Here is a 17,427-nt window from a genome sequence, read left to right on the forward strand (position 1 = left end):
GGATCCAGTCGATCCAGTCCAAAAATAAATTCGCTTGTCATGGCTATTTTCATTGCAGAGGCGGATTGGGGGAAGGGCATTCAATGGTGGACGTGGCCTTAGGAATGGGTTTACATCTTCAAATTTCGTTCTTATTCTGAAATCCATCCTCTTTCAGACTATAGTTTTACACTACTGCTTCCTCAATTTGAGAGCCATCGTGATGTTACGAGTGTTGTGGGACGCGTTTCATGCAGTACTTTACAGTCCCTCTCGTACCAAAATGACTCTCCTGTATAAACTGATCGCAATTATTCAGATGTGAAAACGTCAAAAACCCCAAGCACAGAGGTGCACAGGCGACTAGATGCATCAATCACTTTTTGATCCGGACAACTGAGGTAAAGTGAGCTTTTATGCGAATTTCTCTAAGACATAGATTATCCAAATCAGCCTAATCTTTGAGGGGGGGGGGGGGGGTGAGAAGGGGTAGCAGCGATTTTCCCTTACATATATAGCAACATTTTAACACCCCCGCCCTCTCCACCTGGGGGAGAACATTCATTCAAGCTTAAACAGATTGCTTCTTGGTCGCACCAAATCCACAGAGCACACACATACACTATGCTGCTATGTCAACCTAGTCTAAGAAAAATTAGCTATTAAGATTATTGTCAACAAACTTTGCTCAATGTCTCCAAAATGTTTTTTTGCTCTTTTGAGAAAGTAATTCAATGTGCCTTAAAAAAAAAAAAAAAGAGTTAAATGTTAAGAACATGGGATTACACTGCTGCTTCTTTTATTTTAGAGCCAATTCATCATAAAGGTTGGACGAGCATGTTACGTGCAGTAATTCCTGGCAGTTCTGTACTCACATGTTCCTCACACTATTTAACTCTTTTACTACATGGTGAACATGTCTTGATAGCCCTCTAACTCCCAAGATCTTGTAAGTAATTCTCCTTACTGTCTGCTGTATAATTCTTCTGATGTCACTTGAGAGAATTTGGTATTGGATCAACTTATAATCGCCTAGTTGATACTTTTCTTGGTTCTCATCACTTGTCTTCTTGATTTTGTATTGATATTGTAAAGATAAATTCTGTCTTGGTCACTTATGGGAGTTAAAGGGTTAATCTCAAACACACATCGGTTGTCAGACAAATGGGGGAGGGGGGTAGTGGTAAGCAGAATATCAGTAGGTGGTGGCTCATTGTTCTAGGCATGACTCCAGCTTGAGAAATTCAGGCTGTCATTTTGTTCTAAACACCATGCAAGAGCATAGTTTCAATTCAAATGTTAGGAGTAGAATTCTATACAGGGGAAGTTGTGATCTAGAGATGGAGGTTGGAGGATACTCATTTTTCCAGCTTAAATGTGTATGTAAACCTAACAGGATTTTTTTTTCCAACAGGGGGAGAGGGGTTTGACTGCTTCTTGGACCAGGTGCAAATGTTTCCAATACAGTCTACATATTAAGCACAGCAGTAGCTTGCCTATCTTCTAGTTGAGTTTGGACACAACACCAAGTGGTTATGTCACACTTTACACCCTTTGTTGTCTTAAAGGACAGGTAGCTATGGAAACTGAAAGAATTTAATATGACTAAGGGGGGGGGGGGGGGTTTCTACAGTAAGAAAAAGGTGTACACCTACAGCTGTAATGGTAATTTGTGTAAATTCAGTTGCTTAGCTTCTATTGAGTTTGGACATAACACCATGTGGTTATGTTACACTTTCAGGGTTCAAAATAATTTTTGAGCTTTTAGCATGAATTTGTAGGCTTTTGTCAAGACTCATATTTTTTCCCAGATGTCAATAATAAATGAGCAGTCAGCACATATATTTCTCTTTTCCTTGAGAAACCTTTTTTAATTTTAAAAAATTTATATGAAATGGGGTACCTATAGTATACTTATACCCATTTACATTTCCAAAAAGCTTTTAAACATTTCTTGGCTGCTTCATTGCCTGATATAAAATGTTCACCATAACATGACAGTGACTTTTACTTCAGTTGAACAATCAATAAGCACCATGTTTTTTTTAATAAAATTCTAGTTCTTCAGTGAAAAATTGCTGGCTAGTGTGCTAAAAGTTCCTACTGCTACTGGCAGCCAGCTGTTATATTGAACACTGCACTTCACATAATTTGTTGTCTTAAAGAACAGGTAGCTATGGAAACTGCAGGAATTTGATATGACTAAGAGGCATCTGTGGATGAAGTCACATATATGTACTTTTGATATAATCCTAACCTTTACTGAAAAGAGGAAAACTAATAACCATAGGTTACCCTTTACCCTGCTTGTTTTTTTACACTACAAAAACCAAAAAAGGCCAACTTTTGTGTCTAGCCAGCAAGTAACAATTTGGCTTCACATTTTTCTAAATTTTGCTCAAGAAAATAACTTGAACATGAGACCTAAAAAATTCCTGCATCCCCCTTTTGTCAATGGATGTTATTAGATGGATGGATGTTAAACTTCTGTGGCAAACTTGTTCATTCAACACTGTCTGCAGATAGGGTTGGGCAGAATTGGGCAAAAAAAAGGGCAACCAAATTCTTTAACTCTGATTGTGAAACTCAACTTGTGGATACACATTTCAGATCATTATTTACAGCTGAAACTGCCCAAGAGTTTTACCTTATTTATAGTAAGATGAATGTTTATCACCAGTTTCTATCAGTATACTGAACAAATGTTAACCAAGGTCTTCTCAGCTGGGAAGGTTTAGTTCTGAGAGGGGAACCCATGATTAATGGATTTCCTTTGTCTGCTGCTGCACATCTGATTCAGGGAACTGCTCCTTTTAGAAATCTAAACATTCTCCAAACAAGGTTATCATCAGTTGAAGTGATGTTTTTGATGAAGTTTTTGATAACCAATTGCCAAGATTTTCTCTCAGGCTTCCATTCTTTAGAAACACATCTTGACCATTCAAGTACAAATGAAGCTTGGATATGGAATTACTTCTTGACAAACCACTACACAAACCTTTAAGCCAGTTGTCACTGTCTAAACTATGGTTGTTGATCTTCAGATGAAGTGAAGTGAAGTTTGTGTTTTTAGCATAAGCATCGCCAAGGGTGTATGCCCATTCTCCACTTGTGTTGCCAAAATCATTGATTGCAAGATGGTGTGTAGTTACTGATGTGTTTTTGGCTAAGCCATCAGCTAGACCTTGGGCCCAGTCACCACTCATATCAGCATAGTTGTTGAATGTGAGCTTTAATGTGGTCACTGAGGTGTTTCTTTCTATGGCTTCACCTAGACAACATCCCCAGTCACCCCCCATGTCATCATAGTTGTTTAAAGTGAGATTGAAAGTTGTGACTGAAGTGTTCTCAGCCAAGCCACTAGCCAAGGCAGTAGCCAAGCCAGTAGCCGAGTTTCCACTATGGCTGGCATCAATATCTATGCTGATGCTCAGTGTTGCCAATGGCACAGTGGTTTGCAAACCATCCTGCAGTCTTTCCAAGAGCGCTGAGTCTTCACTTGCGCTGCTGGATGCTAGATTAACCTTGCATGTTTCAGATCTTGATTTCACCTGGTAGGAGTCAGCAGATTCAGAAATACATGTAGATTCCTCTTGGAGGAAATTCAAGACAACAGGAAATTCTTGACCATTGCTTGGTAAATCATCAAAAACAGACTTTTCCTCTTCAGAGAGATAACAACAAAAGTTGACTTTGAGAGAAGATAGTGTCTTTGTATGTTTCTGGTATTCAGCAAGACAGTGCAAAACACCATTGTCCAATTTGCCATGGACATTAAGAGTCAAACTGGATATCAGAGAACTTCTGATTACTTTACCAAGGGCTTTTGCTCCGCTGCAAGTAAGTCCACCCCAGAGGGTCAAAGTTAAGGACTGTCCAGACAAGTATCTACCACTTGGAAAAATGTGATCACCAAGATGATTTATCTGTGTCTCTGTTACTTTGTGGCAGATACTAGGTTGAAAATCACATGACATTGATGTTGTCTCAGATGGCATTAATCTGTGGACAATGGTGGACCAGTTCTCAGGGACCTCTCCACGAACAATCACTTCCAATGTCTTCAAGGACTGATTTTGAAAACAAGCCTTCTCAAGGGAAATTGCACCAGAGTAACTCAAATTTCCAAGAATAAGAAGCTGAAATGATTCCAAACAACTTGCTCTACTTAGACCTTCATAAATAGCGGAAGCTACAGAATCATGCATATCTCCTGCTATGATAATGGAAAGAGAGGTCAAAGATTTGTTGGAAAACAAGTGTTTTAGTGCTTGTAAAGTTGATTGACTCATTGTTCCATGGATGGTGAGGATGACACCGTTTAAATGTGTTCCTGCTGTTAATCCTTGTTCTAGAGCACCTGCCCAAGTCTCATCCCAATCACTGCCAATTGCCATTGCTACTGTTCTCAAATTCTTGCTTGCAGCCAATGCCTTGCCAATAGTGTAAGCTTGATTGGGAGCCATGCTATGTGATACATTGAGAGAAAGATGTGTTAAGGATGGGCTGGAGGACACTCCTTCAAATAAGGCATCTGCTAGTGCCTTTGTCATTTCACCAGCAGAAAAATCAAGATTCTCAAGGTGACAAGAAGATTCCAGGACATCTGTAATAGTCTTCACCTCACAATCCTCAAGAAAATTGGCATGGGCTACGAAAAGGTTGATTGGTTGTTTTAGTTGTGGAAATGCTTGGCAAACTTTCAAAATAGGCACAAAGTTTTCAGAATAATGATGAACATTGTGAATGATCTCTATATCTTGTGGAAGTGGAATTAATGAAAAGAGAGTACATGCCATGTCCTCTGGGTTTCCACTTTCCTTGAGGCATTCAGTAAAGAATGTTGCCTCTTCTTCTGAGCACTGAAGCCAGTTCCACTCATCATAGTCTTGTAAAAGTTCTTCTCCAACTTGTCTGAACAAAACATCATTTTGCTCTAGTATCCCAACTGCAAACAGAAACACCTGCCGATATTTTGTTACAATGTCAAGGAACCCCAACGCAAAGTCTTTGAATATGTTAATGTCACCTTTCTGCAGACTATGTGCAAGATATGATGCAGCTAAAAACTCCTGGAAAGTTTTATGAAGAAAATAATATTCATCACTGGGATTAATCTTCTTCACACTTGCTTCCTTGAATACAAGACCAATGTAACGGGCAACTAAACCATCCGTTCTCTTTTCAAGGCTTGCTAACTCTTCTTCAGAGAAACTGTGGCGATCTTGGAGAAGACACTTCCATGCTAGCTCTCCCAAAGCAAGTGTGCTCTCTTCAAACTGCTTCTGCAGTATTCTGTCATCAGGATGAGACATCAAATCATGCTTAGCACAATATCTCCTCAAGAGACAACAGACGATAATCTGATAAAGTTCAGTTCGGGAAGAAGGAAGTTTTCCTTGAGAGTCCTCAAACACAACACACAGAAGAAGCAAATTTAAAGGGTTGTTTAGAAGGGCTTGAAGGAGAGAATTTTCCTTAATTTCTGCTGTAAGTTTCTGGCCATTTGCAGGGGAAATGTTTTCAAAATACCCTATGACAAAGTCAGAGGCAGCTTTGTCTGTGAACCCTTCAATTTGCAAATGACTTTCAAATTGAAACTCCTTTCAAGCTGAAATTCCTCTTTCTTGTCGGCATGTCACCAACACAAAACAAAATGGGAGAATCTGTCTATGAAGTAATTTAGCTACATGGCATTTAGACCTTGTGGGCAATTCATCCAAACCATCCAAAATTAGCAACACTTTTTCTTGGTTGTGAAAGTCTTTCAGGAAATCCACAAGATTATTCCTAATTTTCTCATCACAATCCTCAGGAAGAAGTTGATTACAGATGGCTTCCATGACATCTCCTTCAAAATCCCGGCACTTCAAAAGAAGAACTAACTCAAATTTGCTATTCAATTGACTGTTTTCTGCAAATCTTTTTCTGGCCCAGTCATTAGCAAGGTAAAGACAAAATGTTGTTTTCCCGATTCCTGGACTTCCCTCAATTAAAACCATGCTATCCTCCCCTTTGTCAAACTCAAAAATTTCATCTGTGTCAATGGCACGATTTTCCAACATGAAGTCACGTTTTCTGCGAGAGAGAAATTTCAATCTGGTGTAAGTGTCATCAAGTTGCAGTTGAAGGGTATTGTTCCAGGGTAATGGCTTCACCAAAGATCTCCTTTTGTATTCAGCTTGGAGTCTTTTAACCACCAAGGTAATGTGATCTGTGTCAAACAAAATGTAATTAGTTTTAAATGTAACATACTTTTAGACTAAGTATGATCTTTCATAATTCTGGAGATCATCATTCTAGGAGACAGTTTTCTCAGTTAAATAAACCCTCACCCTAAACACTGAACCATCAATAATGGAAAACAAAAGGCCTAGCTTAGACATACTGAGGCAGATGAGTCAAGCTTATGCATGCACTTGCAAAATTGAGTCACACCTACTGTTATTTATCTGCACTTACATACAATTTCCTGCGCAATTTTTGGTTTGCATATATCTGAGTGGTACTGTAGTTTAGAATTTTTTGTATTTAACAAACATTACTATATTCAAGTTTCTGAGGACAACCTGCCCACTCGAAGAAAAGAGTAAATACACAATGAAAAGTGACGTAAGGAGATGGATGGAAAATGCTTTTATTCTCAAAACAATATCAAAAACAAAAATATACAGTTATTTCATATCTTACCTCCTTTGTCATCCAACACCAATCTAAATTGCTTAGGATCTTGAACACCAGAAGAGATGGACCGTTTACGCTTCCTAGAAGGCTGTTTCACTGATGGATCTGCTATTTTGAGATTGAATAAGTAAAAGCATTTGGAGAGTTGGAAACAAGTGGAAAAAGGCAGATCTAATGTATCATTCAAGTGTGCTTGTCACAAAAAGTTTCAAATTCTTCAGTTACAGGGATGCCTTTTCCTGCTTTTGGAACAGAAACTACCAGTTATTACTAACAATAAATAGGAGTGGGAAAATCTGAACTTTTCAAAACCAGTTTCACCAAAATACTCAGATACAAGACACACCCCAAGTTTGGCATCTATTTTTTCCATGAGAGAAAAGACTCAGATTCTTGTAAAAATGGTGCACCTTATGACCGAACAACTATGGTTTATGTGTCTCAGTGACCAAGAAGTTATTATTTCTCCAGACTGATCATGATCTGATTTACTGACCAACAGATAAATTACTTTCCTAAATATGGACACACTCAATAGTTTACTCAATGAAATCTCTACATTTTATCAGTTCAAATATATTTTTTACTTTTGAGAAGATATATGGGGAAAATATGGGACAGCATCTAATACATTGGTGCTAATGGCTTTTTATTACCTCCTCAAGTAGGTTAACAAGTAAGTAATTATTATGACAGGTCACTTCCAAGTTCTTGAGGTTCAGTGATCTGGTACTGAAATTACAGCATGAGGGCAAGACTCAGTGCCAAGTCATTCTCATTAGTTTAAAGAATTAAGTGCTGTGGTGGTGAACATGAGAGAAAATTTCATGAAATTCGGTGTGGGAGGGTGAAAAATTGTTTGTGGGAGAGAGGCATTCAGCTAAGTGATGGCAGCAAAGGAAAGAAAAAATGCAGAACTGCAAGAAAGCTGCAGCAATGAAGTAGATCCAACTAAATGCCTCTGCTGAAGACTGCTAAAACTGTTGGAGGAGAAATTACAAACAAGTTAGGGCAAATTTCTAGTGCCTTAAATTTTGGATGCTCGGATACACAACTTCTGCATCTCTACAGAGTTCAGTGTTTGCATGTAGACCGGCCTCAGTTTCTTCTATGTTGTTGTTTTTTTTAATTATTAAAATCATTGTTTTTTTTCTTTCTGATTTGAAGCAAAAGCTTACTTTAATTAGCAAAACAAGTGAGTCAAGGCAGCATGTGGACGTGGAGTGAAAACTCTGGAATGTTAGAAAAGAGGTACGTCCAAGCATTAAAATATTTGGTACTGGAAATTTGCTCTCACTTGTTTATAATTTCTCCTCCAATGGTTTTTTTGGGGTCCATAGCAGAAGAGGCAATTTTGATCTGCTTCAATGCTGCAGCTTTCTTGCATAAATCAAACAGTTCTGTATTTTGTTTTTCCTTTGCTGCCATCACTTCACTTATGTCTCTCAAATAATTTTTCACTCTCTCACATTTAATTTTCAAAAAAATTTTTGGTTGTTTTTGCCACCACAGCACTTAATTCTTTAAACCAATGAAGGCAACTTTGCCCTTAGCCTTGTACACATGCCCTAATTTCAGTACCAGATGACTGAAATGTGAGAACTTGGAAGTGGCCAATTAAATTGTAAGTTAGTTCTGGTTGAAGAACTATGCATCATCAATCAATCAATCCTTTTATTTAAACACGTGACACCTAGGAGTACAGAAGTACTCGTTTAAACGTGTACGTGTATTTCTATCCACCCAACCCAACCCAGGGGAGGACATCCATCACACAGTAATCTCGTGCGTGGGAAATTAACGTCTCCTACCCCAAACCCTGCAGGAGACGGGACCTCCGGCTTAACGTCTTATCCGAGAAGACGAAGCAAGGTGAGTGAAGCGACTTGCTTAAGGCCACAACGTAGTGCCCCATCCAGGACTCGAACCTGGGCCGTCCGACCCAGAGTCCAGCGCTCTGACCACTGGGCCACTCACGCTCTCTAAATCATAGCAGTTGATACATTTTACAAAGTGCATACCTTCAGGATTGTGTGCCAAATGTCTAGCACCCTGATCAGCCTGATTAGGGTTTACCAAGGTTAACTGACTTCTTAGGATTGTGGTAGAATCTAAATCAGCTGTGGATCCTGCCAAAAAAATATATACTATTAATATTAGAGAGCAATCAAAAAAGGTTAGAAAGGAATCAATGAAGAACAGGCACAGAAAAATATTTCACTAAACATTAAATTAACAAAACCTACATTTACCAACAGTACATGCACTTAAAAACCGGAGTTTAAAATTAGCACTTGCCCTCTTCCTTACACCAGACCAGTTTGGCAAACTTAATAGAATTATTTCATCTTTTGATAAGGAGGTATTTAATGGTACACGTAAAATGTTCACCTGTGAGTGCATGAAAGATCCAATTTGGAATTTGGGTGGGGCATTTGAATGGACCATTCTTCAAAAGTTCAAATGCCCAGGTGAAGTTGAAGCTTCAAATTGATTGATGCATTATATGATGAAGATGTAAGCAAACTTGTACTGTACCCGTTCTACCCTACAAATGGGAATTGGTGGTTGGAAATATATTTTGACCAGTAATATCTTGATATTACTGACAGAAGATGAGAGCCCCAAAATCAAGTTTCCACACCCTGAAATTAGGAAATGTGCAACTAGACAAGAACAAAGTTAAAGGAGAAAAACATAAATCTTACTTGACATGATAGTACACATTGCTTCATAAAGTGAATCACACTGTTCCTTCCAGGTGAATTTGCTGGCATACATTTTTTGAAGGTGTTTGGCCTCTTCCAATCTTAAGTTCCTATCTTTCTTTCGAACAGCCTTAATCGCCTCTGCCCACCTATCAGGATCATCTGAATCCACGACAAATTGGTTGCCAAATGGCACTTGCTTGAGTGCTTCCCCAAATCCAGAGTTACCACTTACAAGTATTGGCAAGCCACCAGACATGGCTTCTAGGGCTGTCAATCCAAATCCCTCGGTTCTTGAAGGCATTAGCACCAAATCCATCTCACAAAATAAATTGGCAAGGAATTCTCTACTTTCATCAAAGCACCGAACAGTTAGTTGCTGGCGGGAAATTCTATATTTCTCTAATTCTTTTGTAACTTCATCTTCTTTTCCAGCAGGAGCACCAACAAACATGAGATGGTATGACGATTCCTTCAACCTTGTAACTGCTTGAACTGCTATGTCATAGCCTTTCAGATGAAAATCTTCACTGTCTCCACGTCCAAACACTAGAACACCAAATGTATTCCCACCTTTACTGGCTTGTTTGACATGGGAGAATTGAGAGAAAATACTAGGTGTGAGATCCAGAGTAGCTTGATCTTTCTGGCTGGAACGCAAGTAACGCCTGTAGGCTTCTGCCAACTTGGGCCCAACTGCAAGAACTTGATCAGCCCTCTCGCAAAGTTTTACCTCCACTTGATGCTTCTTCCCACCTTTTGAGATTGCATTGGCATAGGTCTTATACTTGCCAAGCTCTTCTGGGGCTGTGTGGACAGTTTGTATCCAACGACAGGCATGCTGTTTCTTTATGATAGATATTTGTCTACCAAGACGTACTCCATGACCTATGATAATATCAATGGCATGATTTTCTGGTATAACAGACAGCCAATCAATCGGATCATATCCTGGAATTTCTTCTGCTTCCATCAGGTGAACATTATGACCACTTGCATCACTCTTGTCCTTCGCACTGCACTGGGGAAGATACACACTGATGTCCAAGTTGGGATGTTTGGCTAATTGTATTGCCAGCTCTTTATTGATTGTAGAGAGACCCCCTTTTGATGAACCCCATTCATCGCTTAGTATGGTGACTCTCAACAGGTTGGAGGATGATCTGGTTTGGTCATGTGGGTAACTCTGCACTGCAGAGGCTTCATAGCAAGATGACTCCTAGAATGAACGAAACATTTAACCCTTTAACTCCCAAGATCTGATTGTTGTATGTAATTCTCCCCTCTAAAATTTGGTGTTGGAACAACTTCTATCCCATAGGTTTGAGTGTTCTTGTAACCTTTTTGCTGGATAATGTATGGATATTATATGGAGAAGTTACATGGTAATCACTTCTGAAAGTTAAAGGATGAAGGTTAAAGACTTAACTTCAATCTGCAGCTGCAGCTTTGGCAAGTTATTATTACAGTAGTGGAGTTAAGAGTTTCTAAACCTCATTTAAAGTGATAGATGACAAAATATTATGGATGATTTGACAACTGGGCTCAAAGTTTTACCTACTCTCGCACTCTAACTGTACAACAGCACTCCAATCTAGGACTGCTTTGGCCACCAAGGCAAGTATGAAAACTTTGGTAAATAACTTTGCATTTGAATTTCCTAACTTGGTAACTCATTTTTCATACATGACAACTTCAACATGGACAAAGTGTGTAATTCTGCGAACCCCACTTGAGTGGGGTTTGTGCATATGTATGAGCACTGTTACCTAGTAACACGTGACGCATTTCATGTCACGTTCCACTGGGAGTCTTAGATGGAAGCTGTGTAGTAAAACCTGTTTGGATGCAGTCTGAGGAACTAGGATAGATTGAGAAATTCAAAGTGAACTACGTCTAGTGTTTTGACTGTAATTTGGAAAGCTTTGTTTGCTAAGTAGATAAAGATAAAGCTGATGTAGTTTAGAAAATAGTTTTGATCTTTGAAAGTCAAAGATTTCGTCCATGAAAGATTATGCAAATTCACGCCTGAAATTGAAGCAAACCGTAATTTGAATTTTTTGTTTACCTAAGTTTGGGTTATATTTAAGAGTAAAAGTCAGTCTTCTTAAAGCGAAGACATTGTTCGCTGAAGGGAAAGGTTTCTTCGCTTTCTTTTCCGATCAGGCAATGTTCGATCCCTGATCTCTCATGGATCACAGACGCGGCGATTCTACTCTGCATTCCAGCCGTCAAAGGAAGCGATCATGTAATCATCGTCTACTTCTTCAACAGTGCATGAACACCAAACTCTTTCTTCATCGACAGCTTCAGCTTTGAAGCCCACAGTTTGTGGAAGCGCCATCACATTTTAATTCAACTGTGCATTTAGCTCATGCGATCAAAACAGGTTTGCAATCGATTAAGCCAGTCAACTTGTTTTGATGAATCTGCAATCGGTCGCTAGGATACTTAGTGGTGTCCAGTGTCCCTTGGTAATTCTAGCACCTCATTGCACATGTGTCCAGAACCAGAATTCTTAATGAATTACACACTTTGTCCGTGTTGAAGTTGTAATGTCATGTCATAAGCTGTAAGGTTCTACATATAATCATGCATGTTACCAGAGATAGATTTGAATATACTCCACCCCATTTTTTCTAACTGTATTCATCAGTACAAACACATACAGAGATACATATGCCTTAAACATATAACAGCATTACTGCATTTGAGAAGATATATAAGAACTACTATCATATGAGTTAATCTAATGCATGTTTAAGAAAGGTGGTATGAATGTAACAGTACATACCTCTGCAAAACTTGACATCACAAAGAGACTCTAATGTTGAACACAGAGACAAGTGATATCACAACTGAGCTTTAAAAGGCCCCTAAAGATGAATCATTTGGTCAGTAAAACATGCATTTATTAACCATACACTGGCAGAGTCTTACTACAGTGTTATTCATCTCTAAAGGCTGATTTTCATTTACAACAGAGGTCCAGTCATTATCAGAAGCGCAGAGTAATACAATTCAGTCAAAATCAAACTGACAGATCTTGAAAGAAAAATATTAAGTAAGCCTTCAGATGGCCCAGCCTACTTCAGCTTGCAACTCTAACAATCTGGTTAGCACTGGAGTCATGATTGGAATTGGAAAAAAGTTAAACCATTGCGTTCTGATTCTTCCAACTCTGATTCCATCAAACTCATGACTCCAATTTTTGATTTTCACTGGGTTAGAAGCACTCTTACGACTTGCCATCAGAATCAAGAGAAGGCTCTTTATGTTATTAAGCACAGCCTATTGAATTTTTTAAGTTGAGTATTGAAACTGATATATAGACTGTCTGCAAGACTCAAGTTTCATCTATAACTTAGTTGGTATTGATCTGATCAGTGACAACATTATGAAGTCATACAAAAGTCACTTGTGAGGTGACAGCTTTGTTGTCTTTGTTGAGAATAATCAAAATGATTCACAGCCTATGGCTGCAGCTCACAGTAATATCACTTTTGCTTGTAAGTGGTAAGTAGTTTAAATTACTTCAGTTTTATTTAGTATTCTATAGCCTTATTCAGAATTATTTTGTTGGCATATTAAGCAGTTTTCTTTAATTAATCATGGCATGAATTGTGAATTATTGGGTCATTAACCCAAATGGCCACCAATTAATTTAATTTACTTGTAAATTATTTTAAAGATGATGTTTCAATGAGGCTACAAAGACCTTCAGCAAGGGTTTCAGATCTTCATTACAAAAGTGGTAAATGAAAAACAGAGTACTAGGTAAATCCCAGGCACAAGATAAATCTGCTTCACAATCTAATGGTATCTGCCAGTTTCACCCCCTTTCATTTTCAACCCAGTAACTTTGCCCTGCATCAAAATCAAGTTTGACCTGCCATGACTGATACATAATAAATAAATTCAAACATCTCACAAACATATATATCTGTGAAATATATTTAAAGCAAACCATCAATGAAATCCAAAAGTTGTAAATTAATAAATCAGTGAACTTTGAAATTTAATCATTGAAAAGACAGCTAGACCAGAATTGAATCAGAGATCGAAAGGTTATAGACATAAATACTTTTCAAACAAAGTATTTTAATAAAGTGTGCTATGTTATTGAAAGAAACTTCATGAAATAACATGTTCAGTTTTAAGCTTATCATGTAGTTGGTGGCTAATATGTAGATTATGTGTCACAAGAAAGTTTGTTTTAATGGCAATGATATGCACGCACCATGTCACCAGCCATGTCTAAGAAGACCTTGATGAAGTCATTAAAACACAAAATCTTTTAGTCATAAGGTTTAATGTCTTAAGAAACCTTATCATTTACTTAAAAGTACTGTTTCAATTCAAGTTCATTGTGAATTGTGCTTGAAAGAAGGTTTTTTGGACAGAGGCTTGAGGTAGCATCACCAAGCCAAACAATCAAATTTTAGACAATGAGAGCCATGACTAAGAAGACCTTAGTGAAATCATTAAAACACAAAATCTTTCAGTCATAAGGTTTAATATCGCAAGAAACCTTATCATTTACTTAAAAGTGCTGTTTCAATTCAAGTTTATTGAGAATTGTGCTTGAAAGAAGGTTTTCTGGACAGTCTTGAGGTAGCATCACCAAGCCAAACAATCAAATTTTAGACAATGAGAGCGAAGTGAGAAATTTTCACAATACAAAATCTTTTTGTATTTCACCTGTCACTTTTACCATGCTAAATGTTTTCCTTTTCATTTCAGAGCTTGATGCAACAAATGTTGAACCATCACATAATGCCATCAATCCTATGGAAGTTGCTTTCAAGGTATAGATGCATTGCTATTTCTTTTCATTGTTTCCTTTACTAGTCTTCTGCATGTTTCCTGTACGGCATCTCCTAGACTTACTTGCTTACATTATAGGTCTTCTTATGGGTAGCTTACTAAAATGTTATCTCTTTTTTGATCTGGTACCTGATTCCCCACAAAAAGATGTTTATAACAGGTTCATGGATGATGGCTCTTCTACTGCTGAAGGTATTTATACCATGTAAATTCTATACTAAGTAAGTGCTATTCTAATAAGTAACAATTTGGTTTCAACTCTTGATGCTTCCTCAAAGTAAATCTACTGGCTTTTCCTAGAGAAAAAACAAACAACGCCTACTGCTTAAGTAAAGTTAGCTGCAAAGTATTCAAGCATTGATATTAATTGGAAGAGTGTTTATACGCTATCTTTCTGCACAACATTAGAATCTAAACTTAGAGAATTTCAGTTTAAAATTTTAAAACCGTATTGTCTTTACAAATGAAAAACTGTTTTGTTTTGGCATGGCTGATTTGCCGTCTTGTGCTTTCTACCAAACAGAGGTCGAATCTGTAGAGCATTTACTCTTTCCTGTAGAGTATCATCTAGTTTTTGGAAACATGTCTTATCCTTGTTGCGCGATTATAACATCTCTGTTGATAACCTTAAAGAGGAAGATGTCATTTTTGGTAAGTTTGATATTGCAGAAGATTTTCTCCTTTTTAACCATATTATGCTTCTGGGTAAGTTTTATATTTACTCTAGGAAATACCAGAATGGTATACCTTCTCTTCAAGGTTTTATAGCCAGGACAAGGCATATTTACAACAGTGAACTCCATATTGCTGAGAAAACAGACAAATTAAACCATCATTTCACAAATAAGTGATGTCATGATTAATTTCCATCATTAGTTTTAAAGTGATGTCATTATAATCTACATACTAGGTAACTGTATTGCTGTAATAGCTTTGTGTGTGTTTTTAGCTTAGTATTCTTCTATTTGTGCTATATAAGTGTGTGTGTGTGTGTCTTTTTTTCTTTTTTTTCTTTCTTAATTTCAATTTTGTATGTAAATGTAAGAAATGCTCTAATAAAAATAAAAAAAAAACATGTAAATTCTATGATTTTACCTCTGTGGGAGCCTTCTTGCCAAAAATTTACAAATTAGTTTCTTTTGTTTTAAAATTTTCCTTCTTTATTTTATTGCAGATTTACAACCATCAGATGAAATGTCACTAGATAACTCAGTTAAATCTATTGATGGTAGCTCTTATGGTAAGTGTCATAGAAATTTTGATATACATGACATATGTATGTGTGTGTGTATGCCGAGAAAGTGAATTGCTTATTGTGCTCTATTCTTATGGATGGAACTCCAGATCAGCTGCATATTGAACAGTTGCTGTGCGAGGAAGAATGTGAGGAAGATGGTCTGTTTTACTTTATGCTATCTACTGTTGCTATATAACTGTTGTCATGTGCTATAAACTGTTGCTACATACTGTTGTCATGTGCTATGTACTGTTGCTACATACTGTTGTTATGTGCTATATACTGTTGCTACATACTGTTGTCATGTGCTATATACTGTTGCTATATAACTGTTGTCATGTGCTATATACTGTTGCTACATACTGTTGTCATGTGCTATATACTGTTGCTATATTCTGTTGTTATGTGCTATATTATGTTGCTATATTCTGTTGTCATGTGCTATATAATGTTGCTATATACTGTTGTCATATGCTATGTACTGTTGTCATGCACTATATACTGTTGCTATATACTGTTGTCATGCACTATATACTGTTGTCATGCACTATATACTGTTGTCATGCACTATATACTGTTGTCATGCACTATATACTGTTGTCATGTGCTATATACTGTTGTCATAAGCTATATGTGGCCTTCAACCTCCCGGTTCGTCTATAACATGGCTGTTTAAACCAACAATGATATCAAAGAGTGGCATCACAGCCCTCATAACCAAGCTAGTGGTAGGTGGAAGCAACCTTTCTATGTGTTGGTAGGGCTTCTTTACAGAGAAGCTCTCCTCACAGCAGTTGATATCCACCTGGTGTCAGACAGAAGACTGAAAAGAGTCCAGAGAAAGAAGTACAGAGATATTTGGGCATTTGTTTGTGGACTGGGATGAATCCCAGCTGAGTGCCTCACAACTTCTCAGGTCGTGTTTGTATATGAATGGACCAAGAGCTAATTAATTGAAACCAATCAATGAATAGAATGGGAACAGATTTCAGTCAGAAGTACTCTGTGAGCGGGTCACGGCCGGATGAATTCAAACTTACTTGATTCAAATTTGGATAAAATATTTCACAACATGTTCGTTCTACAACACAACTGTTTTAGAAACTCGCCTTCAATCCCAAATAATAATTTTGTTCACAAATAAAAGCATTATCAAAGCATTATGTATAAGCAAAACACAAAAGAACACTGTGCACATACTTGACACATGTACATGAACATAAAGATATGTTCGATAAATTTGCACGAAATTTACACAATTCTTGTCTCCGTATCTTTCCGTAAAAACCTTTAAATATAAATCTGTTGCATAAATATAAATGTTAAAGCACATAAAAGGTAAGTTAGACATAAAAACACATATATGATAAAGCGAGTCGAACTTGAAGTTGACACGGATCGAAGTTACACGGGGCGAAAATGGCGTAAATCAATCTAATAGCCGAAATTATTCTGGATCGGAAGCACATGGGTAACTTTAATTCTCTTACACGTTTTACATCTTGAGCGGTATCTGGTCGATTCGTTCCTAGCAATTTTAGATTCTCTTCATTGGAAGGAGATCTGAGGAGATGGACACACACTGTTCATAGAAAGATCGCTCTTCTAGATTGGCGAGTCACATGTATTCGAGACGAGATCTATCTTGACACAGTAATTAAGTGTATAAAATCTCACAGAACAACCACCCAAGCTGTGCGCGCGATCCCAAAACAGGCATCGATCAAAGCGTTGTTAGAAACCGTAGAAGGTATATAAGGAAGGAAATATGAAGATTTGAGCTTGCTAAAGCGTTCATTTCAGCTTAATAAGTGCGCAGTGCGATCTTACCTTCGACTTTAGAAAAATCGATCAAGTAAGCCACGACAAACGAAATGGCAATCCTCGAAGTATTCGACCAAGATTCGTCACCTCAGATGAATGATTGTGCAAATTACCTCCTACACAGGTTTTGTTTTCGTGAGAAGCTTGTACTAACCCATTTCGATGGCG

General features: G+C 37.7%; 1 protein-coding gene and 1 non-coding gene across 4 annotated transcripts; one reads left to right on the plus strand and one right to left on the minus strand.

Moving 5' to 3' along the window:
• The first annotated feature begins 51 nt into the window (after positions 1-51).
• LOC149034486 (uncharacterized) lies at positions 52-16,689 on the plus strand. Of its 3 annotated transcripts, XM_089194612.1 has the most exons (7): positions 52-380; positions 788-928; positions 1,394-1,552; positions 14,115-14,179; positions 14,346-14,390; positions 14,722-14,849; positions 15,373-16,689. In XM_089194612.1, exons 5-7 carry the CDS (start codon positions 14,363-14,365, stop codon positions 15,400-15,402), a joined length of 186 nt encoding a protein of 61 aa, XP_089050738.1. In that variant the 5' UTR covers positions 52-380; positions 788-928; positions 1,394-1,552; positions 14,115-14,179; positions 14,346-14,362; the 3' UTR covers positions 15,403-16,689. The 3 variants fall into 3 exon arrangements, with proteins under 3 accessions (XP_089050738.1, XP_089050737.1, XP_089050736.1); XM_089194611.1 differs by lacking the exons at positions 52-380; positions 788-928; positions 1,394-1,552; positions 14,115-14,179 and having other exon boundaries at positions 14,187-14,390; positions 15,373-15,438; positions 15,543-15,661; XM_089194610.1 differs by lacking the exons at positions 52-380; positions 788-928; positions 1,394-1,552; positions 14,115-14,179 and having other exon boundaries at positions 14,187-14,390.
• Positions 2,658-11,109, minus strand: LOC113680456 (uncharacterized). Its single transcript, XR_016183154.1, has 5 exons — positions 10,929-11,109; positions 9,372-10,590; positions 8,685-8,792; positions 6,670-6,771; positions 2,658-6,193 (listed from the first exon to the last, which is right to left on the minus strand). It is a non-coding gene; the product is annotated as an uncharacterized LOC113680456 (transcript).
• Positions 16,690-17,427: the final 738 nt, after the last annotated feature.

Source organism: Pocillopora damicornis, chromosome 14, assembly GCF_964200805.1.
Source record: "Pocillopora damicornis chromosome 14, jaPocDami1.2, whole genome shotgun sequence".
NCBI lineage: Eukaryota > Metazoa > Cnidaria > Anthozoa > Scleractinia > Pocilloporidae > Pocillopora > Pocillopora damicornis.

Coding starts and splice junctions, on each gene's coding strand:
- LOC149034486 (XM_089194610.1), top strand. CDS start 14,231: ATGTTTCCTGTACGGCATCTCCTAGACTTACTTGCTTACATTATAGGT. Junction 14,391..14,721: donor TGGCTCTTCTACTGCTGAAG/GTATTTATACCA, acceptor TCTACCAAACAG/AGGTCGAATCTGTAGAGCAT. Junction 14,850..15,372: donor AGAGGAAGATGTCATTTTTG/GTAAGTTTGATA, acceptor ATTTTATTGCAG/ATTTACAACCATCAGATGAA.